Genomic DNA, 26,681 nt, shown 5'->3' on the forward strand with positions numbered 1-26,681 from the left:
CACACAGGAAGAGGTGAAGCTGGGACTTGAGGTCCTACAGTCTGGCTCCTGTGCTATCAAGAAGCAAAACACATGGAAGAAAACCTTGAGCGACCAATATCACAGGAATAAAAGGAAAAGGATGGATGAGATCAAACACCAAAGAGACTCTGAATGAAACCACTGGACTTGGGGTCCAAGTGACCTTGCAGGTAAGTTTTAGTTACAAGCCATGGTAAAAGATAAGGGAATGTGGAGGCTAGCGAAGGGTAGAGAAGGGAAAAATCAAGTGAAAATAAGTTTTAAAAAAAATAAAATTTGTGTATATTGGAAGAGACAAAAGAGGCAATACAAAGGCAGGTGCAGAGTGACGTCAGATGTCCAGGAAGGTTTGGAGGTGACTTCAACTCCTAAATTTAGTACAACTAGATTAAATCATTTTGGCTTTCTTTTAAAAATATATGTTGAGAAAGCCTAGCACTCCTGCAATGACAGTGAGTGGGGAGGCTGAGACAGGAGAATTGGGAGTTTGAGGCCAGCCTTGGCAATTTAACAAGATCCTTAGCAACTCAGTAAGACCCTGTGTCAAAATTTTAAAAATAAATTTAAAAAAAAAAAAACTGTGGTGGTAGTTTGGCGATAGCACCTATATGTTCAATTTCTAGAGCCAAAAAAAAAAAAAAAAAATTGGGGGAGGGGACTGGGGATTGAACTCAGGGGCACTCAACCACTGAGCCACATCCCCAGCCCTATTTTATACTTTATTTAGAGACAGTGTCTCACTTAGTTGCTTAGTGCCTTGCTGTTGCTGAGGCTAGCTTTGAGCTCATGATCCTCCTGCCTCAGCCTCCTGAGCCACTAGGAATTCAGGCGAGCACCATCACACCTGGCCAAAAAAAAAAAATTAAATAGATTTTTTAAAAAGTAAAAATATATGTCAGCCTTCAAGTTTAAAACTTTGCATCAGAAATTGAGGAAATATTCCCTATGGAAACACCATTACTTTCCCCCTTTATTTTCCACCCCAAGGGGAGAAAAGTCTACAGTGCCCAGTATTATTTAAAAGTTGAAATTTAAAAATCTATCTGGTCTGGACGTGTGGCTCAGTGGCAGAGGGTTTCCTTAGCATCCTTGACACCCTGGATTCAATCCCCAGTACTACAAATAAACAACAACAACAAAAAAACATGTCCTCTTTGAAGACCCCTATCCTGAATAAAAATACATAAACTAGAAGACATATTCAAATTATTTATACCTAAACGCAAATACTTCTTTGGTGATAAATGAGTTCTTTAAAAAGTTCAACTCCATTTATCTGACCCTTTGACTTACAAAGAAATCCTCACTTGACAGGAACCCTAACATTTCAGGAATGTTCTGCCTTCACAAAATACAAGTAATTGAGTTCCTGTCAGTTGTCAGGCCAAAGGCTTTCTCCCCCACTTAAGATTTTTTGCTTTTGTTTTAAATTAAAAGTGACACTTAATGAGATTTCATTCCCTCCCTCAACCTACCACCAGACACATTTTCTAGTTAAGCCTTTAACTGGGCAGATCAGCACCTGTTGAGAATTCTCAGGAGTGCCAGTATTCTCTGTCACAGAAAGTCACACTGAATTCCAAAGTGCACAAGATCTTACCAAGTTGATTCAGTCGTCTCAGAGCATGTTTTTGCCACTACTATTCACAGACTAAAAAGGCTTCAGTATCATAGCAAAAAATAGAAACATAGCTTGATATTTGCCATATATGTAGATTTTTAATTACAATATATCAAGGAAAAGAAAAAAGCTTTTTCATTTTTATAAAGAGGCTGAGTTAGTCACTCACAAATCCCACTGCTTCCTATTAAAAAAGATTACCTTGGGGCTGAGGTTGTGGCTCAGAGGTAGAGTGCTCGCCTAGCATGTGTGAGGCACTAGGTTCAATCCTAAGCATCACATTAAAATAAAAGTGTATGTGTGTGTGTGTGTGTATATATATATAGAGAGAGAGAGAGAGATATGCATACATTATATATGTGTGTGTGTGTATATATACACACACATACATATATATATATATACACATGCATATATATAAAGATTACCTTAACTCCACTAGGAAATGGACTTTTGGGGCGGGGGAGGGGAGCCTTTGAAGTAAGTATTATGAAACTTGATGCCCTGTTATAGTATTTCAAAGGGGAAAAAAGCACTGGGCTTCAAAAATGCTAGCAGAACTTCTTTGAAATGCCACAAGGTGGCCACCGGATGATGGGAAATACAGCCTAAATACTGACAAGAATAAAATCAGTTTTTAAGGTATAACCTTGTAAATTGGGGGAGGTGGGGTGAGGTTGTTTTGTACTTTAATTTATGGTCAAATGCATTTTACATCTTAAATTTCTAAAAGCATTTTTATAATCACTTTTAGCAAGATTTTCCTAAAATTTCACATACTGGTTTCTCCAATTTGTATCTGAAATTTCTCAATGTAGAGTGAGGGGAAAGCACTGATTTGTTTGAAACCAAAATGTTTTTGATTTTGAGCTTAGATATCCTTCATTACAGTGTTGATCTACATTAATCTGTTTTCTTCCATCCTGAATTAAATGAGAAAATCATTTGTTTATCTTTGAGTTAGGTTAATAAATATTGCCAAACAAGTTCTTTTCTTTTAAAAAATAAATCTTGTAAGAAAATAGGCTGGTCCAAGGACACGACTTTGAATCATGGATTGGATCCGTGCCGGGAATGACAAGATTATTATTTTTTTAGTTGCTAGGCTGAATAAATTGAGGAATTACATTCAGTTTAGGTTTTGTGTATTCTTAAATAACCACTGACATTTATATTCTTACTAGGTCAAAAAAATAATGAACCCTGAGTTTATGTCCTTTCCATTACACATTTTCTCTCTTAAAAGGTATTTTTTTCTTTATAAATATTTTTAAAGAGTCCTCCCCTCCTAAACTAAGACTAATGTATGACATGAAATATTTTGAAATAACATATTTACTAGTATGAACAAGACATATGAACACAGAAAAACTTGGTAACATAGTAGCACAGTAAATGGATGTTATCAACTGTGTCTGCTGTTACTTTGTTTTCCATTATATCTTTACTAATGTGTTCTTGGTGTAGCTTGTTTATTGACAGTTTTAGACATCTCGTTTATACAAAATGAACTTCAGTGTGAAAAAGAAGCTTGAAAATTAAGCATATTTAAATATAAGATTGAAATAAAATTTCAATTTATATATTCTAACAATTATTGCATACTTTGTAAGCATTTCTATTTCTCCACTGGACAAAATCAATATTTGGTTTTACACTGAATTTTAAGTTGTGAAGGATGAATTATGTATCATTTTAGCACATTAAAGAATAATAAATTTAGCACAGTAGAGTTGCAGCCACTTGAAACTTCGTGTTTTCTACAAATGTTGATTTTTAATTAACATGGAAATTTTGAAAACTTCAAATAAAAGTCTGATTTCATGAATAAAATGATATTGAAAACCTTAAGGTTACAAGCAGTTTTGATTACTAAACCTTGCCCAGAAAGAGTCTCCCTTAGAAGATTTTCCATATTGAAAGAGGAAAGATTTCTGTGGTTTTCTGATTATCTTTTGGACATATGCCTATTTTCTTTCCAGTATGAACCCTTAGTTGGGAAAAATATTATTTTGTCTGGTTATTGTGTGTGTACATGTCTGCGATTGATAAAAACTCAGTTGGAAATGTAACTTTGCTGGCAATAAATACATAATTTCATATTTTAAAAACTTTATGATCACTCTTCAAACTAATCAGTGGTTTCCTACATTATAGGCTCAGGTAAAATTTCTCCAACCACTACTTCTACAACTTTGCCACACACATGAACCACATGGGGACCTTGTTGAACTATAGATTGATTGAGAAGGGCTGGAGAGGAACCTGAGATTCTGCTTTGGAGACAAGCTCGAGGTGATTCTGGATGCTGTCCCAGCTTTAGTTAGCAGCTGCTAAGTTTCCTGAGGATGACAGCTTGAGCAAACTCTATAGTCATGTGTCACATAACCAGAAGACACACCGTGGGAAACATGTAATTACATAATTTGGTCACTGTGAGAACATCACTGAGTGCACTAACAAGAACTAAGAATATTATGACTTCATTAGATGATATGATATTATGATATGATATTATGGGATCACTGTCTTACATTCTTATGCTAGTCAGATTTCCGTAACTGTGACAAATTACCTGAGATATTCAAGAGGAGGAAAGATTTATTTTGGATCAGATTCAGAGGTTTCAGTCCCTGGTCCCTTTGGGTCCAAGTGTAGCAAGGCAGAACATGGCAGCGCAAGTATGTGGTGGAGCACAGCCACTCACCTCCTGGGGGGCAGGAAGCAGACAGAAAGGGGCAGGAGTCCCTAATCCTCTTCAAGGGCATGCCCCCCACTTCTGACTTGCTTCCAGTAGACCCTACCTCTTAAAGGTTCTACCACCTCCTAATGGTGCCAAGGATGGTGAACAAGCCTTCAATATATGAGTCCTTCAAGAACATCCCAGAGACAAAGCATTGCAATAGTTAATTGAAATATTATTGTTGCCAGGCATCGAACACGCCTATAGTCTCAGCAACTAAGGAGGCGGAGGCAGGATGATCACAAGTTCAAAGCCATCTTCAGCAATTTAGCAAGACCCCCAGCAACTTAGCAAGACCCTGTCTCAAAATTAAAAACAGAAAAGGCTGGGGATGTAGCTCAGTGGTGAAACACCCCTAGGTTCATTCCCAATAAACCTTCCCCACTAAAAAAAAAAAAATGTTATTTGACACATGACTGTCACTCTACATAATCTCATCATTTTCAAATATATATTTTTGATAAAAGACTTTATAGCCAAAGAAGGTTTTTTTTTTTTTTCTTTTTGATGTTTGTTTTTGTTTTCCTGTTGTCCCAACAGTTCACAAAGGAAGCAAGTTCAGGACAAACTGATATGTCCTGTCATGATAGGTGTTTCTATGGATAATTACCTCAAATCTAGAATTATAATAACAATAAACAGATTGGAACAGTAATATGGGAAGGAAAGCTGGCCATTCTGTCTAAGAGTATTAACAATGCATTTGAGAGCACCATGGTCTCCATGGTGAGATTACTGGAAGATAAAGAGGATTCGTCCAAGCTGAATGATTCCAATTTGCTGACTGAGTTTAAAGAGCGCTCTATAGGGGTGCATAATAAACACAACTGTCAGAACCCTAAAAGGAATTAATGCATTGGCAAACCTAATTTTAATTTGGAAAAACTTCCACAATGCTTACACAGCTATTCCCAGCAACTGGAGATTCAGATGAAATACTTTACTAAGGGAGTGGGAGTTTCTTGAGAACAGTAGGCACTTACTCAAAATTAATGTTGGCCATGAACTTCAATCATCAGCAAGCTGAGGCATACCAAACATGCTCAAAATACCAGCAAGTCATATAGCCAGGCAGCTGAACTCACTTTTAATCTTGTATTAAGCTAATTAGCTGTATCCAGTGGGTCAACCATTAAAAACTACACAACACAAATATTGCCTATTGCTGAATTTTATTAAGAAATAAGAGTCTCATGTCAAAATTTATAGCATCTGTCTCTGATCCTGGTACTCTGGGAGATGCTGTCTCCAATTCCAAATTTCATAGCTTTTCCTTCTTCTTTTAATGTTTTTATTAATACATTATAGTTATACACAATGGTAGGGTTAATTTTGACAGATTCATAAATGCACGTAACATAGTTTGTTCCGAATCCTTTCCTTCTTAAAGACAACAATAGAACACCAATGCTACAAGTAAATTCAAGAGTACCCCAATGGCTGGAGGAGAGTCCTGAAATTTTAAAATTATCTGACTATAATAACAGTACTTATTACTGTAAAGGCTCTTTATGGCCTTTTCTGTTTTATATAAAGTTATTATCAAATGGGTATTTATCAAAACAACACATCACTTTATTTATTCCAGGAAGCATTCCCAGTGTTGAAAGGATACAATCACTGAAGTATGGATGACAAGGGAGCATGAAGTGGAAAAATGCTCTCCTAAAAAGTCTCCAGAACTAGGAAACCATGCAGTTACTGCCATGTCATCCCTGAAAGATCAAAATAATTATGAGTATGGTTTAATCATCTTACTTAATATGACTAAGAATGCTAAATAATCACCAAACCAATTTCCTCTTATTCCTATGCACGTAGCTAGTACACTTCCCAGGCTCCTACAGTTAGATGTGGCAATGTGACTAAGTTGTGGCCAAAGAAAAATGATACCTACATAAGGAAGACACAAAGATTACTGTCCACAGCCACTGAGAGTTGGGGAGTGTTAACTGTGGCAGAATTTAGCATAAGCTGATTATTCAGCCAAACAGAGCTTCAAATGGATTTTTAAAAATTTCTCTTTTAAAATGATCATATCCCCAGATGAAAAAGTTTTGGAACCAGATAGTGATGATAGTTTCCAAATGCTGTGAATATAATAAATGCTCTCAATTGTACATTTAAAAATGGTTAAGGGCTGGGGTTGTAGCTCAGTGGTGGAGCCCCTGCCTAGCATATGTGAGGCACTGGGTTTGATACTCAGCACCATATAAAAAAAAATAAATAAATAAATAAAGATATTGTATCAATCTACAACTAAAAAAAAATATGTATATATATATATATATATATATATATATATATATATATATATATATAAATAAAAAGGTTAAAATGGCAAATTTTGTTATACACATTCTATCACAATAAAAAACATCCCAAAATCACATAAAGACATTTACATTTTAAAATTAATTAATACCAGAAAAACCAAAATAAGAAGTTCAACATGGAACAATGGAAAGGGTAGGAGCCCATTACTATGATTAAGGAATATTTGTGGTTAATATTTTAAGTACCCTTTCTGGAACGGTACTTAAAATCACACAATCATTTGAGCATGTGGGTTATTCTGCAGCTAACATTCGTTCAGCCTGCCCTGCAGACAACTTAGTTCAGCCTGCCCTGCACCTAACAAAAAAAAAAAATCACACAATCAAAATCTGGGTCCAGATTTGTTCAGAAAATGTTTCCTGTAAAGAAGAACCCCTAGCAGAGGCAGGACCAGGTCGGTTGCCACAGGTAGAAAGGACAGGCATCAGCAAGAGGACAGACACTGGGAATGAGTGAAAGAAGCTACGTGAAAAGACCACATATGCATGACTCCAACATCTGACATTTTGGAAAGACAAAACCATGGAGACAGAAAAAAGATACACATGACTCTAACGTAAGACATTCTGGAGAGCAAAATCATAGAGACAGGAAAAAGATCAGTGGCTGCCAGGAACTACCCGGGTGTGAGAGGAAGAAAGGAGAGGTAAGTAGAACACAGGGGATTTTAGGGCAATGAAATATACATACTTTGTAGGATACTATAATGGTGGGTTTGTGTCATGTACATTTATCAAAACCCTTTCAATGTCCAACACAATGAGTGAATCCTAATGTAAACCACACACTTTAGTTAATAATGTATCACATTAATCAACTGCAACATATGTGCCATACAAATGTATTTGTTTTGTTTTTTGCAGTACTGGGGATTGAACCCAGGGCCTCCCACATGCTAAGAAAACAGGGTTTCTCTAAATTACTGAGGCTGGCCTCAAACTCATCAAACTCCTGCCTCAGCCTCCCGAGTAGCTGGGGTTACAGGTGTGTGTCACCATGCCTGACAAATATAAGATGTTAACAGGGTAAACTAAGGGGTAAGGAAAATTTTTGTACTATCTGCTCAATTATTTGTACCTCAAACTGCTCGAAAACAATTAAAACCTATTAATTTTAAAAATAAGCACATTTCACCTACTCTGCCTAAGAGAAAGCACCCAAAATAGTGAAACAACACTACTCAGGCTTTTTATTGTCAAGGCTTCACCACAGAAAGAAAGTTCTAAGCTCATAATAAAGAAATGATAGTTTTATTAGCAAGTTCCATTATTAATGGGAAGTAGACAATCACCTGAGCATCTCTAGATAAACTCCTCTCTTAAAAAAAAAAAAAAAGGTTAAAGATGCTGCAAACTACAAGAGAACAGTATCATTTTCAAAGAACCTTCCACCTCAGGTGAAGGTGTTTCACAAAACTTACTGGTAATCTAACATCTTTCTAAAACTAACTAATCAGGAACAGTTATCTATTTAACCATTATGTCCCATCATCCTATAAAAACATATTGAGCAATTGTGTAGCTATCCTTTAAATTTCTGTATAGGTTTTCTTTTATGGATGACCTATTACAAGACAATGGACATAATGGGTTAATATAGAAAAAGGATACCAAGTTGAAAGCCTATACTTGATCCTTAAGTTTCCTTTTTGGCAAAAATTCAGTGGAAACAGCCTACCAAGATGACATAACCTTCAGTACCAATGACACACTGAACACTGGCAGCCCTGGCTCCTTTCTATGGATTTCTAGGAAGGCAGACAAGGCCCCAGCAGCTCCCCTAAGCGTGTGCTGAACACGTAACCCACATGTTGATCAAAACAGAGAGCAATTCTAAATTCATATTCTCCATAAGAAGATTTGGTTTAGGAAAGTAATCCTCTAGAGAAAACTGACCTCCACATTTTAAGAACTGGAAATCAAAAGGCACTAACTACAGGATGAGGCAAAATGACACAGAAACAAGCTGTGAAACAGAAACCATGGTAATATTTACCTTTATAGGAAGATCATTGCTTTAAATACGCAGATCCGAGCCCTAATGATTTTTCTCTATCACCATTTCTAACTTTTAAACAAAAACCGAAACATGACTCACAATGACTTCCCCTTCCAGATTTTACTCTGCATGAGAAGCAAGAAAGACGTCTCCCTAAAAACCAAGAGCATTTCTGCAGCAGAAATTAGAAGCTGCATCACTGAAAACTCTACCGGAAACAAGGTTCACTGGGGGCTGCTAGGGGAAGGCATGCCCAGCATGCAGCATCTCAGAATGACTATGTTCAGCTCATGTGTCTTAAGTCATCCATATTAGTCAGACTTCACTGCAGGAGATATATCTATCTTGCCACTCTGGAGGCTAAGAAATCCCCAGATCTGTAGTTGGCCAGCCAGCAGCCCAGGAGAGGTGAGGATGTTAATTTCCAGTCAAAGTCTGAAAGCAGGAAAAGACCACAGTCCCAGCTAAAGACAGGTGAAGAAAGGTCCCACGGGTTCCCCTCTAACGCAGCCTTTTTATTCTCCTCAGGCCTCCAGTGGATTGCGGGAGCCCACCCACATGGAGATGGAGGTCTGCTTTACTTCTCTATCAACTGAAACACTCATCTTATCCAAAAACATCCTCAGAGACAAATCCAGGCTGTTTGACCCAAAGTCTGGGCAACCCGTGGCCCACTCAGGTTGGCACATACACAAACACTTCATCACTAAGCTGCTCAGAGTACTGCCACCCACTGAGGGCTTCGCTGATACATTCACTTTTCAAGTTTTAGCAACAGCAACGCAGTCAACAACATATTCAGTGGAAAAACAGGTAGAACACAGATGGTCTAGGCTAACAAGCATAATAAAGAAGTAAATTAGGCAACTACATGAAATGTTATGAGAAAAAGAAGAGGAGAGAGGCAAGCACTGAGCAACTCTAGAATGCTGGGAGAAGGGTGTAATTTGTAATTTTGCAACAGGAATTGGAGGATTGCTAGAACCAAGGCTGCTTAACAAATTTGAAGGCGAGGTATCAGGGAATAGCTCAGCTGGGTGGTTCTCCCTTGGGGATCTCATGAGGTTGCAGGCAAGCTTGAGTCCAGCTGGGGGAGCCACTGCCAAGCTCACTCAGGTAGCTACTGGCTGGAGGTTTTCTCTCTCCCCACATTGGCCTTTCATAGAGGTGTTCACAACCTGGCACTTAGCTTCCCCCGGAGAGTGACTAGAAAAAGAGGCCAAGATGAAAGCCGTAGTCTTTTATAACCCCATCTCAGAAGTCACTTGCCAACATTTCTGCCATATCCTACTGGTCACGCACAGACTAAACCTAGTCTAGTGCATATCAGGGGACTATATCCAGGAGTGAATGCTGGATAGCATCCTGAAGGCTGTCTACCACCTGGGTGTGTCAGTACTGGGGGTGGGGCAGAAAAACACCTTGTAGTGAGTTTTGGTACTGGAAACTCGCAAATAGAACAGCTTTCAAAAATATTTTACTATGATATTAATATATATTTGGTCTTCATCCCTTTTTCTGACATACAGTTTCTACACTACTTGGAATCTCCAGAGGGCTATCTTTTGCTGGTGGCTGGGGGACCCTAGCTAGCTAGGAAGGGATCAGGTAGTCAGGCAAACCAACCATGTGACTTGCGGGTTGTCAGTCTTACTCCTGATCTCCAGGAAGGAGAGAAGAGCTACAGGTTGAGGGTTGATAAAACAATGACCAATGATTCAATCACTCATGCCTACACAATGGAACTTCCATAAAAACCCAAAAGATCCAAGTTCTGGGAGCTTCCAGACAAGTGAACAGGGGGAGGTTCCTGGACCATGGCACAGATGGAAAGGAAATGGAGTTCTGTGCCCCTCCCTATGGACTTCATCTTACGCATCCCTTCCCTCTGGCTATGCATGAGAAAACTCTGTCATAAATGGGAAATTATCTGTAAAGTATTTCTGAGGTTTTTTGTTTGTTTTGTTTTTTAGTTACTCAAGCAAATTACTAAAAGCCAAAAAGGGAGATTTATGAGAACTACAATTCAGAGCTGGTCAGTCAGAAGCCCCAGTGGCCCAGACTTGGGACTGGCATCTGAAGCTGGAGAGTGTCTTAGAGGACTGAGCTCTCAGCCTGTGTAATCATGCAACCTCCAGGTACACAGTGTCAGAATGAACTCAATCAGAGGACACCAGGCCTGTGTCCACTGCAGAGCTACTTGGAAAATCTGTGGGTGGGAAAAGCTCACACACATTTGGTCACAAAAGCATTTTGTGGTAGACTGAGTGACCGTGAGAATGGAAAAAAATACTTTGGTTTTTTCAGTGCTATTTCACCACACTTGTAAAGATCCAAAAAATATATATATTTTTTCTTAAGTTCTCAATCCTATAGGATGATGTGACTCACCACTAATAAAGCATGACCAATGAGGGTTTTATCAGTATGGGAAAAATTTGAACAAACACATCTGACTATAAAGTACACATTTACAAGATTCAAAGGATAATAAGTAGAAGACAGTATCAAGGAAGGAGTGGATGCTCTGGAGTCAGGAAAAATAAAATATCCATGGCATTCCATAGCTCACTGGCCATGTCACTTCGTCCATGAACCTAGGTTTTTCACCTATAAAATTAAGCCAATATCTCCCTATTTCATGGGGTTGTCGGAAATGAGCACAACATGCTTAGCAGTCATACACACCACAACAATGGCATCAGTTGCTAAATAAACCACTGTATCTGGGAAATTTAAAAACTAGTTGGTTCATATTAAAACAAAGACACCATACTACTGTAGTTCTAGAAGTAGCAATAATGCATACCCCATTGCACATGGCCAAATGAACCACCCGGTTCACTGCTGAGTCTGAAAATTACTTGTCTCATCTTCAGAGATCATGCATCAATAAAAACAAAACAACAGTATCAAACACTTAGTAATGACAAGGCATTGTCTGTTGGCAGTGCTCTGAGCACTTCATAGCATTTTAATCTCACAACAATTTTATGGACGAGATAGTATCATTAGAGAGGTGCCAAAAGGTTACATATCTGGCCCAAGACCACCAAGTAAGGGGCAGATCCAGGATTTGAACGCAGGCTGACTCTCTGGAGCCTGTGTTAATTACCATCCGGCTCTGCCCCCAAGACAGGGCCCAGATATCTGGATCTGTAACTGGGCTCCCAAGTGATTCTGATACTGATAGTCCATGAGTACACTTCGAGAAACACTTGAACCCTATCTGTAGTAAACAATACCTACAGTTTAAGAATCGTATTTCTCTTAAGTCTAAAAAACAAAGTAGAGCTTATCAGGGTAATTAAGTGCTAGACTTTGCTAAGGTATAAAAATACACAACCAAGTGGAAAAGGAATTCCACTTGCAAAACTAAAGCATCACATTAGGTCATACAATACTCCAGCACATGCCTGCCTGCACCTACCTGCCCCCTCACGCAACACCACCCCTGGCTTTCTAGACTGTCCTCCCTGATGAACTACTAGGTTCTATCATCTGCCACCTTTATTCTGAACTCTACCTTGACCACCTGTTTCAAATCACACAACTATGTTCTTTACCTTAAAGCCCCTACATGTGCAACCAACCTCACTGCCCCACTCTATTTAGTTTTATAATGGAATATATACCTAATATATTATGTGATATACTTATTACATATCTTCATTATTGTCTGTCTCCCCCAACATTAAGTTCTAACAGCAGGAATTTTTTTCTTCCTTTTTTTTTCCTTTTTTCCTCATTGACATACCCAAAGTTGGGCTGGGGATATAGCTCAGTTGATAGAGAGCTTGCCTTGAATGCACAGGCCCTGGGTTCAATCCCTAGCACCACAAAAAAAAAAAAAAAAAAAAAAAACTAAAAAACAGACATACCTCAAAGTGCCTACAACAGTACCTGACACACAGAAATCTATCTGTTGGATTACTTACTTGTCAGTGTCCAGCTCAAAACTTTTAGTAGCTTTCCAATACTTATAAATAAAATTCAGACATCCTCTCAGGGATTCCTCACACTCCAAAACTGGGTCCTAACTGACCTTTAACTTTAATTCCACTAAATGAGACCCAGAAATCGAGGGTGATGGCATTTCCTCAACTTTCTGTTTTCCTACCGCAGTGCCTTTATTCATGTATCCCTCTCTTTCTAGAGTGCCTTGATTATACCACAACACTTTCACCTTCAGTATCAAACCTATTGTGAATGAAAGGCATCTGTTTTGTAAATGAAGAAGATAATCTCTACTTACAGATAACATTATCTCATATATAGAACAACTGAAGAATCCATTAAAAACTATTAGAACTACATAACAAGTTTAGCAAGCTTACAGGAAGTAAGACCAATATACAAAAGTTGTCAAGTATCTGGTCAATTGTAATGAATAATATGAAAATGAAATTAAGATAAATTCTATTTGCAACAGCAAATTTTCTTTAACAAAAGAAAAGCAGAATTGATACTCTGAAAACTATAAAATATTTTTGAAAGAAATCAGACAGCTTAAATGGGTGGGATGATGCCCCATACCCATGGATCTGAAGACTTAATATGTTAGGATGGAGGTGCCTTGTTGCGCAGTAGGTGGCGCATCAATCTCATGATATTGTTAAGATGGCGTTCCAAATCACTTGACAGATTCAATGTAATACCTATCAAAATCCCAGCTGATTTCCTTTCAGCAATTTAAGAGTTCATCCTAAAATTCATGTGGAAATTGAATAGCCAAAATAGCTGGAATAATCTTGAGAAATAGTATATTAGAAGACTTATGCTTTCTAATTTCAAAACTTGCCACATTACTATATATAATCAAGAGAACAGGACATGGGTCTAGTGATAAGACATACAGATCCTTGGAAAAGAATTAAGAGTACAGAGGCAAAATTCACATTTAAGGTCAATTGACTTTTTACAAGATGCCAAGATGATCCAATGATGAAAATAGACTTTTCATGGGCTGGGGTTGTGGCTTAATGGAATAGCACTTGCCCTAGGTTCAATTCTCAGCACCACATATAAATAAATTAAATAAAGGCCCATTGACAACAATAAAATATTTTTTTAAAAAAAGAAAATAGACTTTTCATAAAATGGTTGGGGAAAATGGCTATCCACACACAAAAGTGCAAAATTGGATCCATTCCTCAAAGCACACACTTAGAACCAAAGACCTACATGTAAGGGCTTAAACTATAAAATTCTAAGAAAACACAGACATAAATTACATGGCCTGGATTATGCAATGTTTTCTTAGATGTGACACCAAAAGCACATACAACAAAAGAAACGATAGAAGGCAGGTCATGGGGCTCAGTGGTAGAGCATGTACTTAGCATGCATGAGGACCTGAGTTCAATCCCAGGAAAGGAAAGAAGGGAACAAGGGAGAGGTTCAAGAAAGAGGGTTTCAATTTTTATTTAATACCTTGCTGGTCACATAAAATTTGTTTCAGATATGTAACAATATGTAAGAGAAAATATAAACTTTTTTTTAATTGAAGGAATACGGGCTTTAGTTTATATGGCATTTAAAGATACAATGCTAGCATCAAAATAAACAAAATATAGAAACAAACTGAAATTCAGAAATAATTCCATGACTACAAAGTAATTTAATATATGAAAATATAACTAATATATGAAAATATTATATGAGTGAAGAAAAGAAATCATTTTCCAGCCTAAGTCAGAAATTCATGATGGAATAAAAAAACTTACACATAAACATTAGAAAATCTATACAAGAAAAATTCTAGAAAACCTATCAGATATTACATTTATGATTTGAGTATAGATGATTTAAGATTTAAAAAATTCAAAAGTTACTAGAAGACTAACGAATTTGACTACATATAATTTAATCTATTATAAAAAAATGTTAAAAGACGAGTGATAGAAAATGTTTAAAACAGACCTGAGTTTATATATTTTGCAGCATACATAGAATAATAATTCGAAAACATCCTAAAAAAACAAAATTAGAATTAAATTAGTTTTTAAGTTTTTAATAATTTTTTTAATAATTTTTATTATAGTATATTATAATATTTGTTCTGTTTTATTATTAGTTGTTGTTAAACTTAATTGTGTCTCACTTATTTTTTTTTATTGTTGGTTGTTCAAAACACTACAAATTTCTTGATATGTCATATTTCACACTTTGATTCAAGTGGGTTATGAACTCCCATTTTTACCCCTTATACAGATTGCAGAATTACATCAGTTACACATCCATTGATTTACATATTGCCATACTAGTGTCTGTTGTGTTCTGCTGCCTTTCCTATCCTCTACTATCCCCCCTCCCCTCCCCTCCCCTCTTCTCTCTCTACCCCCTCTACTGTCATTCATTTCTCCCCCTTGTATTATTTTTCCCTTTCCCCTCACTTCCTCTTGTATGTACTTTTGTATAACCCTGAGGGTCTCCTTCCATTACCATGCAATTTCCCTTCTCTCTCCCTTTCCCTCCCACCTCTCATCCCTGTTTAATGTTAATCTTCTTCTCCTGCTCTTCGTCCCTACTCTGTTCTTAGTTACTCTCCTTATATCAAAGAAGACATTTGGCATTTGTTTTTTAGGGATTGGCTAGCTTCACTTAGCATAATCTGCTCTAATGCCATCCATTTCCCTGCAAATTCTATGATTTTGTCATTTTTTAATGCAGAGTAATACTCCATTGTGTATAAATGCCACATTATTTTTTTACTTATTTTTTAATTTTTTTTAAATAAATGACAGCGGAATGCATTACAATTCTTATTACACATAAACAGCACAATTTTTCATATCTCTGGTTGTACATAAAGTATGTTGACACCAATTCGTGTCTTCATACATGTATGCTGGATAATGATGTCTATCACATTCCACCATCCTTGCTAATCCCTTGCCCCCTCCCTTTCCCTCCCACTCCTCTGCCCTATCTAGAATTCATCTATTCCTCCCATGCTCCCCCTCCCTGCCCCACTATGAGTCAGCCTCCTTATATCAGAGAAAACATTGGGCATTTGCGTTTTGGAGATTGGCTAACTTCACTTAGCATTATCTTCTCCAACGCCATCCATTTACCTGCAAATGCCATAATTTTGTTCTCTTTCATTGCTGAGTAAAATTCCATTGTGTATATATGACGCTTTTTTTTTATTCATTTATCCACTGAAGGGCATCTAGGTTGGCTCCACAGTTTAGCTATTGTGACTTGTGCTGCTATAAAAATTGAGGTGGCTGTGTCCCTGTAGTATGCTGTTTTTAAGTCTTTTGGGTATAGACTGAGGAGAGGGACAGCTGTGTCAAATGGTGGTTCCATTCCGAGATTTCCAAGGAATCTGGATACTGCTTTCCATATTGGCTGCACCAATTTGCAGTCCCACCAGCAATGTATGAGTATGCCTTTTTCCCCATTTTTGTGTCTCACTTATAAATCATTTATATCATAGGACTGTATGTACAGAAAAAAAAACAACACATACAGGGTTTGACACCATGTATACTCTTAGGCATCCACTGGGGGCCTTGGAATACATTTCTAAAACAGATGGTGGGAGGGGACCAGTTAATAAAAAATCATGTGTGGACTGAATTACAGTTTGATTCGGGAAGTTACTGATGGTACTAAAATGCAATATATGTACAGAAGTGAAATGCAGCTTTAGTATGTAAAGTGTTTGATCCTCTCTAGTGAGCAATATAAACAAATATTTATTATAATCATTTTAGCTAGAAAAATCTAAAATCTAAGAAAAATAGTTCAGAATGAAGCAGGCTTTCTTCAACTGCCACACATCTTTAAATATAATGTTGATAGTAAAATAAAAATTCAAAATTTGTTTATATTGGTTTTCTCTTCCTTTACCCATACAAATTTGCAAATATATCTTGCCAAGACAACTGGAGTCAACATTTCTATCATTTTTCACAGGAACAAATAATCAATGTAAAACTAAGGATTAAGATGAATGCGGCAAAACTGCCACCCTTTCACAAGTCCAGAAAAGGCAAGAATGACAGGAGTCCCCAATGAACATGACAGGACAAGACCCTCCTCCGAAAAGGATAAGAAGCCACATTACTCAATTCCATCAAAAGATTATGGCCACAGAGACTGGGGATTTTGACAATGTTTTCACAATGATCTCTTAGAGTCTTGGGTTTATTCTTAATGCAGCCATTAATCCTCACAAATGCCACAGTGCAAAACTAACAAGTACATTGTGTGGAAGTAGTCAAGCATACAAATAGACCGTACAAGCTAATCCTATGAAACCTCAAAAGGCACTCGAGAAATATCTTATAATTATCTCCCCCTAAACTCTGTACATTTGCTACAAGAAATTCTAACTGAGATTACATTCTTATTCGAATACCTGTAATTAACTCCAAAACAATCCAATCCCAGACCTAACCCAGCCTTTATGACCCTAGCCTGCACTGCCGGCCACCTTTGTCTCCCTTCATACTCTCAGCCTGAGGTACCACCAGGGATCCAGTCTGACTGTGTCCTTTTTCTTTTTCTTTTCTTTTTTAATACCTTTATTTATTTTTATGTGGTGCTGAGAATGGAACCCAGTGCCTCACACATGCCAGGCAAGCTCTTCACCGCTGAGCTACAACCCCAGCCCTGAATTTGTCCTTTTTCTTTATGGCAGAGGTCCTAGAGCTATGAGTAATAAGACATAGGTGAAAGTTTCCTTTTCCATTATTATTAGTTACATAATAAGTACTATAGGATTATGTTTATCAGTTTATTATTTCTACCTTATAGAGTCCTCTTTTGTTTTCAATATACTCATAGCTTCAAAAAAAAATTCTGAGGCGATGTTGTTATACCATCACTGCCATTTTATCCATGAGAACACTGTAGATCAAACCATTCATTTAGTTTAGCTAAAATCACAGGGGAGTCCTCTCATGAGAACCAGGTATCAAGTCTTACACCCTGAGGAGGGCTTTCAAATCTGTTGCAATACACTGCATCTCAAAACAAAACAGAAAAAAATATGATTAAGCCAGGTTGGAGTGCACAGCATTTGAATAAGAAGCAGCATTTGGGCTGAATAGACAACAACACACAAAGACAGGTCCATTCTAAGAACAGGAATAAATTATCTAGGTTAGAAAGTAAGGTCTGGAGAACCTTCCCTGCCAGGCTGAGAGTGCTGAGCTTTACCCAAGGGCAGAAAATGCAAGCCTGGGCCAGAGCAGTGGGGCACAGGAGCAGAGGGAAGGCAAACACAGGGTACCAGGAGGCTCCGGACAAAGGGCAGTGGAGATGGGAGCAAGGAAAGTACCTATATGTTGGAGACCAGAAGCCAGAGAGGTGACACACTGGGATCAGCCACTTAGGTGAGTGCCTCTGGTGACTGGAGGATCAGGTGAGACCAAACCCAGAGACAGAGACCAGCTAGGAGAGCTCTCACGTTTCCACGAGTGGGTGCGGTTTTGGTGGGGGGATCCTTGGTGGCTTATGATAGGAGTAAAGTGAATGCTGAGAAAGACTCAAAAGATAAAATTTACACACTAAACTACTGCACACAGAAGCTAAAAAAAAAAAAGAGAAAAGTATGACTCTCAAAAGACTGGTTAGAAAGTGGTGTCACCAAACAAAAAAGAATGCAAAAGGTTAAGAAGGTTTAAAGAAAACTGAATTTCATTTGATCAAGTTCAAGGAATATCCAAGTAGATATACTACATGAGCAGTTGGAAATAAGACTGGGATGCTGAGGAACAGCCAAAGAACATGTTTCTAAATCATGAGCATAAAACTGAAGCTAAAACTGTGAGAAAGGCCTAAGCTCTGACAGAATGCACCCAGGGAGACACAGAACCATGAACTTTAAAGGACGGACAGAGAATGTCATCTTGAAGAACTGATCCAAGAAGTATGAGCAACACTGTACAAGTTCAACCAGAAAGATTTGGGAATAGAGGTTCAAGAAGAAGAATGGGGCAACAGCACCCCCACGAAACAGAAATGTCCGGTAAGATAAGGAAGGCCGAACCAGTGGCAAGCAGGAGGAGACGGGATGCAGACAACAGCAGTCAGGAAAGTCACAGAAGGGAGAAGTCTAATGACCAGAGCTGAAAGTAAGGAAGGGAAGACAGAGCAGACCTCTTTGGAGAACTGAACAGAAGAAAGAAAGCGACACATTAGATAATACTAGAGAGGTACCGAGGGCCTTTGGAAAGTGTGTTTGACTTGTAACTTGAAGGTCAATGTTGTAATATAATCCTCACTCATTTTCAAGAACTTAATGTATAAGCAGGAGTCCATTCTGACATTTCCTCATTCTCATCTATATATATTAGGCATACGAGTTTATGAATAATGAAGATATTCATGGTTGTTCACCACTATTATATCTGCCTGCCTCCAAACACAAAGACTTTTTTAAAATAACAAATTTTAAATAGTTGTTATTATTGTAAAACTAACAACCAGTCTTACGTGACACAAACACCAACGCCAAGATCTGTCAGCTGCGTCACACCCAAGTGCTCGTAGGTTTTCTCTGCTCTTGTATTCTATCTGCACGTTTCGTTATTGTTTTTTATTTACCACTAAAGAACCACCACCTATGTGCCACAGTTTGCACAGCTGATTTCACGTACGTTAACAAGAGGAAGAGAAGGGGAGGGCAGCAACCCAAGCATTTCAAACAAAGGATACTCAACCTATAAAAGCATAGGACATTGATATCATAGGCTGGAAAATCTTTTTTTGGGGGGGGCGGGGTACTGAGGATTGAATCCAGGGGCACTAAACCACTGAGCCACATTCCCAGCCCTATTTTGTATTTTATTTAGAGATAGGGTGTCACTGAGTTGCTTAGCGCTTTGCTTTTGCTGAGGCTGGCTTTGAACTTGCAATCCTCCCAAGATGGTAGGATTATAGGCGTGCGCCACTACTTTTAAAAACTGGCTCTCCGAGCACAGTGGCACATGTCTGTAAGCCCAGCTACTAGGGAGGCTGAGGCAGGAGAATCATAACTTTGAGATCAGCCTGGTCAACTTACTGAGACTGTCTCAAATTTTTCAAAGGGAATGTAGCTCAGTAGCAAAGCATCCCTGGGTTTAATCCCCAGTTCTATTAAAAACAAAACCAACTTCTAACTCACTTTGTAGTACCTGGTTATAAACAAAGACCTTCCATGGCCCTTAGGACCAAATTTACTTCTTTAATGAGGCACACAAGACTCTTAGGCCTCTGTTACCAACCCCATTGCAGTCCACCTACTACACTACACCATCCTGGTCACTGAGCAGTATTACAAAGAGCTATGAAACCTTCAGGACATGATACACACTGCCCTCCATCCAGGACACTTCTCTTGCCCACAGTAGGGAGCTTTAGCTACTTCTTAAATTGAGATGGACAAGATGGAGACCAGAAATCACCAGCAATACACTAGCCAAATTTTTTTCACATTTATAGCTTGAAGAAACATTGTTTGGAATGACTTAAACATTAAGATGCATAGCTCCAGGATGGACTGTTTATAGAAACCAACCTCACCTGCCCTCAACATTAGAGCTCACCCTTAATCCAACCCACAAAGAAGATAAATCCTGACATTTTCTACCCAGTAAGAGTCATCAACACACTAAGTATTGCCTAAGGGCTGGCAAATAAAATATCTGATTTCATGCTTCTGTTAATGAAGAGGAACAATTTTAACCATACTTAAAATAACATTTTTAAAAAGAGGGTAATGGAGGGGGAAAGTGGTTTAACCAGTCTTCTCCCAAGTCCTGGGAATTATTTTTTCTTCCCACCCACAACAGTGAATCCTGGGAACTGGGGGGTTGGGAGGGGGTGAAGTTTTGGCTTGAAGAGTCAGTGTCTCAATGGTATTCAAAGCCCTGGTACTAAGTAAGATCACCTACAGGACCAGTGTGGACAGAAAATTGAGAGGAGGGTCAAGAACAAAGCCTGGTGTTAAGATGAGGAGGCCAGTAAAAACTGGCCACCTACAGAAGGGAAGCAAACTCACCAATGACTCCATTTGCTTGTCAGGTATATTCCTCTGGAACTAATAAATTATTATACTGATAAACCTGCTTTATTAATCACAGTAAACACATTTCATGGCAAAATATCTGGCACATGAACACCCTCAAGTATTAATTGGTACACTGAATAATTGAGACTCCCTTTTAAATGCTAATCTCATCTAATATCCTGGTGTCTTCAAAAGATCAGTATGTCTCCTAAGCCCTTCACTCCTCTTAGGCAAGACTTCAGCGCAACTTGCCAGGTATAGTGGTACATTTATCAGGTAGCTTTCATAGAGTCCCTGGGCCACTATTAAGCAGTTCACTTCCTCCACCCTCACCCAACATTGTTGAGATGTGGCCACGTTTAGTCTTCCTTAGAACTCAGAACCCTACAGCAATACCTACAAGAAGATTCCTTCTTAAGAGAGGAGAACCACTGGCTGTCTCAACCATATATCCCCTTATGGCTCCTCCACGTAGCAGCTATCAAAAACAAATGGCGTAAGACTAGCTATGGATGAAATGGCTTTTGTTTGGAAGAGGTTTCATGTGAAGAGACAACTCAGCATCCTAGCACAGAACATCAAAATCTTAAACCCCAGGGATGCAAATGCTGCTAAATATCTACTACTTACTAAATGTATAAATTGGTGAAACCAACTTCTTCAATAAAAGTGGGACAATAGGGCTGGAATTGTGTGGCTCAGCAGTAGAGCGCTTGCCTGGCATAAGTGAGGCCCTGAGTTTGAATCTCAGCACCACATATAAATAAGTAAAATAAAGGTCCATTGACAACTTAAAAAAAAAAAAGTGGGACAATAAAAATCTCAGGGGCTTGGGTTATGGCAGTGGTAGAGTGCTCACCAACACATGTGAGGCCCTGGGTTCGATCCTCAGCACCACATAAAACTAAATAAATAAAATAAAGGTATTGTGTCCATCTACAACTAAAAAAAATTTTTTTTAAATCTAATTCAGTTACTATAAAGGATTAACTCTTTCTGTGTCCACAAATCTTTCCATATATGGTAAATGTTCCAGAATTACTTATTGGAAATTGTGATTGATATTATTTGCGAGAGAGGATTTAGGATCCTGTGGGAAAATCTATCTGCCAACCAACCCTCCCTCTTCCACACTGACATAATACAATCAATGGTGGGAGCCACACAGAACTGTCCCTTCTGGTTTTACAGTATATCAGGGTGAGGCTGGAGAGGACCAAGAGGGAAGAGGAGTGAACAGTGCCAGAGGCTTTTAAGGATAGGATTTGAAGCCAGACCTCCATTTGCTATTCGCTACTACCTCTTACTGATTAACAAAAGGAAATACGGTCTCCAGCCTCAATAGCAGGAGGGAACAGTGCCCTTTGGGACATAAGAGTACCACATGAAGACATCCTCTAGTGGCTAAAGAAATGAAGGGCAAAAGATGACAGGAGATTTGTTCCTGGGGTCCACATGCCATTTCTGAGCATATCCTTTGTAATGTTCTGATTCTAGCAACTCAACTAGCCATGACATCCTTTGATGCTGATATAAAAAGAAGATTGATTTACTGATAAAAACTGAGTGTAGAATGCAAATCTTAGCTCCCACATCTACTAGCTCTGTGACCTTGAACAGGTCCGCTGGTAACTGCAGTCCCATTTTTCCTATATTTTTAAAACTAGGGTAACCAACATACTTTTTATAATTGCTATGAAGAATAAGTATGACACTCAAAAGTAACAATTCTTAGTGCTTAAAAAATGTTTTTTCTACTAGGCATAGTAGTTCATGCCTATAATCCCAGCTACCCAGGAAGTTGAGGCAGAAGGAGTACAAGTTCACCAAAGCAAATTAGCAAGACCCTGTCTCAAAGTAAAATAAAAAGGGATGGGGATGTAACTCAGTGGTAAAGATTCCCTGGGTTTAACCTCCAGTACTGGGGGGAAAAATTATTCTCTACCTTTCTTCCATAAACCACAAATCCCTTTTTCTGGACCAACTCAAGATGTTACCGGTAAGAACTTTATACCCTCTGATTTGCAAGAGGTTCAAAGAGTAACATCAAGGAACATTATAGCCATCTGGGGTCATAATCTCCTGTAAAACCATCTGGTGGATAACACCCATTCCCTTCAATTTAAAATCTAAACTGAATTTTACTTCTCTCCCTCCAAAACCAGATATTCTTTTCTCTTTTCCTTTCTGTTCTTTCTGGTTTCTTAATAACATAATCACATGGTGGCACGTGCCTCTAATCCCAGCAACTAGGGAGGCTGAGGCAGGAAGATCCGCAAGTTTGAGGTCAGCCTCAGCAATTTAGCAAGACTCTCAGCAATTTAGAATTACCCTGTCTCCAAAATAAATAAATAAAATGGACTGGGGATGTAGCACAGTGATGAATGCCCTTGGATTCAAGTCCCAGACATACACACACACACATAAACACACACACACACACACACACAGCACTCTCTGCAGTCACCCTATTTATACTTTTTACTTCCTGGTCCCATCCACTAATTCAGCTAGTGCACAACCAAATCCTTCGGCTTTGTTTCTTTCCATTCCTCCTACCACAGGCCTAGATCACACCACCACCTCTATTCTAATGGATTGCTGCAGACCCTGTCTCCATTCTTCAATCTGGAGTCCAGAAACTGCTGGTATCACTAACATTAAAAAGGAAAAGAACTGCTGGTACATCTTGAGGAAGCCGGGTAAAGAGGAAGAGAACAGTCAATACACACCAAGGAAGAATAATTTTTAAGCATTTAAGTTTCTCTTGTACGATGCAGCCTAGGAGCAACATGCCACACCATTTAGTCAAGGTATGCCATAGGCTATGCCATCTATATTTGTGCAAGCACACTCCATGGTATTAGGCCAACAAAAATCACCTAAAGACATCTTTTGCAAAACATACCCCTATTAAGCAACACACAACTGTATATTAAACTCAGCACAGCCAAACTCAACTCATCATCGACAGTCAAGTTGAACTGTGCTCAGGAAGACCACAAGATCCCACCAACATCCCCTGAAACATTACCATAGCCATCATCTAGTCAGCTGCTATGGTGACCAGTCTCCATGATGGCCCCAGCGATCCCACCTGCTGGTACTCACACTCTTGGGTACACCCTCCCACACTGTATCAGGGTTGGTCTGTGTGACCAATAAAATACAGAAGTGATTATATACGTGATTATATATAATACACTTAGTATATTATACATATTTCAAAGTAAAATCATAAAAGACATTCTATTCTTACCTCTTCTTTGTGTGTGTGTGTGTGTGTGTGTGTGTGGTGCTAGAGATTGAACCCAGGGCCTTATGCATGCCAGGCAAGCACTCTACCAACTGAGCTATATCCACAGCCCTTCTTCCTCACTCTTGATGTGAGAGTGTGTCATGCAAACACTCAAGCAACTCCATGCAGAAAGCTACACAGTGAGGAACACAGGTCTCCTGCCAACAGCTATGTAAGTGAGCCATCTTAAAAGAGGATCCTCTTGCCCATGCAACCTTCCATTGAATGCAGCCCTGTCAACTTGATTGCAGTCTTATAAGAAACCCTCAGCCAGACCATCCAGATAATTCAATCCAAGATTCCCAACTTATTCCTGAGATAATATTTGATGCCTAAGCCACTAAATTTTGAGATAATCTATTAAACAGTGATAAGTAATACAGTTACCCAATCCAGAAAACTGAGACATATGAAGCCTAATCTTCAACATGAAGAAACTAAAGAACTGGGATCCCTGGAATTAATGACTTCTCTTTTGACTGATATATACAAATACGGTATGTAGAAATATCAAACAGATATGTTAGAAGGATGCATTCCTCAGATAGAAACCTGCACAGGATGGGCCATTCACATTACTTTCAACCACAAGATCCAATGAATTTAATTTTTCTAAAATCTTTCCTAATCTAGATGTATATAATGTTTTCAAAAATTCCAGAAGCGATTAGTTGATAAACAGAAATCACTCAAAGCCTCCTGTCAAGAACATTTGAAATGATTCATTATTTTGGTAAAGAAAAGTGGTTACACAGGAAGTGTCATTTTCACCTCTCAGTTCCCACAATTAACTAACTGACTTCCCTAGCTAACCCCAACACATTTTTATCTCAATCAAGTAACCACTTTCTAGGCACGGTGACAAATATCTGTAATTCTAGTGATCTGGGAGGTTGAGGAAGGAGGATCACAAATTGGAGGCCAGTCTGGGCAACCCAGTGGGACCCTGCCTCAAAATAAAAAATTAAAAGGGCTCTGGATGTAGCTCAGTGGCACAGCACCTCTGAGTTCAATCCCCAGTACCCTTCCCTCTCAAAAAAAAAAAAAAAAAAACACTAGCCATTGGATCCTAGTCTTCTCACCCTACCATACCAACACCCAGAAAGCTCAGATGTGGAGGAATCCTGAATATAACCTGATAGATCCCTTGATTCTGATATTTATCTAACACACACACACAACTAAATCCCAAGTTTCAGAGAACAAGGCTCATCATCACAACATGTAAAATATTTTACTATTATACTGTTTTTTTATTCTAATTTGTTATACATGACAACAGAATGCGATTCAACTCATTACACATATATAGCACAGCTTTTCATGTCTCTGATTGTACACAAAGCAGAGTCACACCATTCACCATTCGTGTCTTCATACATGTACTCAGGGGTAATGATGTCCATCTCATTCCACTGTCTTTCCTACCCCCATGCCCCCTCCCTTCCCCTGCCTCCCCTTTGCCCTATCTAAAGTTTCTCCATTCCTCCCATGCCCCCCCATCCCCATTATGAAGCAGCATCCTTATATATGAGAAAACATTTGGCATTTGGTTTTGGAAGACTAGCTTACTTTACTCAGTATTATATTCTCCAACTCCATCCATTTACCTGCAAATGCCATGATTTTATTCTCCTTTAAAAAAATATGGAATGCTTCTCGAATCTGCGTGTCATCCTTGCGCAGGGGCCATGCTAATCTTCTCTGTATCGTTCCAATTTTAGTATATGTGCTGCCAAAGGGAGCACTCTACTTTGTTTCTTAAAAAACAATTGGTCAAAAGTCATCACCCAGTAATAGGTCCCAATACACAGTTAGAAAAATATATTCTTAATTATATGCCTGAACATTCCACAGCTCCTGAAATCCTCCTACTTAGAGATGAAAGTGAAAACCCAAATAATAAATTCCCTTCAGCCTCAATCATGTGCAAATATTTAGTTCCACTTCATCCACATCCATAAAATACACATTTAATGCATGGAATTCTACCTAATCAAGAACAACCTCAGGCAGTTTCTATTCAAATGCAGATAATTATCCAGGCCCTAAAATTCTCCTAGTCCTACAGTTAATGACTGGAAAACCCATAAACAATTTCAGCTAAAATTCCCTTATCAATCTTACAAAGTGTGGCTCAAAGGCAAAATTTCCATCTTGTCAAAACATTTTTAGGAGGAAGTAGGAAAGCTTTAGAATAATACATCAGCAAAAAAACTAAATCTGCTTGGAAAGAGACCAGTTACGTGCATTTTTGTACTTCCACAAAATGGACCAGCAGCCTCTGTTTTAAAGAGTAAAATCAATCTGCAGAGACAGAAAGTAGATTAGGGGTTGCCTGGGGGTAGGAACGTGCAGGACTGTAAACAGGCACAGAGCAACAGAAAGGTTCTAAAAGGACTATAGTGACAGCTGCACAATGCTAAGTTTACTAAATATCAATGAATTCCTCATTAAAAAGCAAATTTTAAGGTAAATTATATGGTAGTTATTTATGGCAAATTATACCTCAATAGGATTATTTTTAAAAAAATCTTTACATGCCAAATAAGGAAAAATGGTCAAGATTCAAGGAAGTTACAAGCAAAGTACAGGACAATGTGTGGGACAAGCAGGTGGCTGACCACATTACATGCTTGGACATTTCTGGTGAGAC

At 38.5% G+C, this 26,681-nt stretch overlaps 1 protein-coding gene and 1 non-coding gene across 5 annotated transcripts in view; both read right to left on the reverse strand.

Annotated features, from left to right (window-relative positions):
* Tpd52 (tumor protein D52) overlaps positions 1–26,681 on the reverse strand; it is a 107,364-nt gene that overhangs the window by 51,380 nt on the left and 29,303 nt on the right. The window contains exon 1 of one of the 4 annotated variants that reach the window (XM_048783095.1): positions 14,643–14,689. The exons of the other annotated variants lie outside the window; for them this stretch is intronic. Within the exon in view, the coding sequence (XP_048639052.1) occupies positions 14,643–14,670 (28 nt within the window). The 5' untranslated portion in view covers positions 14,671–14,689. Of the gene's footprint in view, positions 1–14,642; positions 14,690–26,681 lie in introns of those variants that run through there. 4 annotated transcript variants of the gene reach the window in all.
* LOC125610591 lies at positions 25,667–25,773 on the reverse strand. The gene has a single exon (XR_007340596.1). It is a non-coding gene; the product is annotated as a U6 spliceosomal RNA (small nuclear RNA).

This window comes from Marmota marmota, unplaced genomic scaffold (assembly GCF_001458135.2).
Source record: "Marmota marmota marmota unplaced genomic scaffold, marMar, whole genome shotgun sequence".
NCBI classification, from domain to species: domain Eukaryota; kingdom Metazoa; phylum Chordata; class Mammalia; order Rodentia; family Sciuridae; genus Marmota; species Marmota marmota.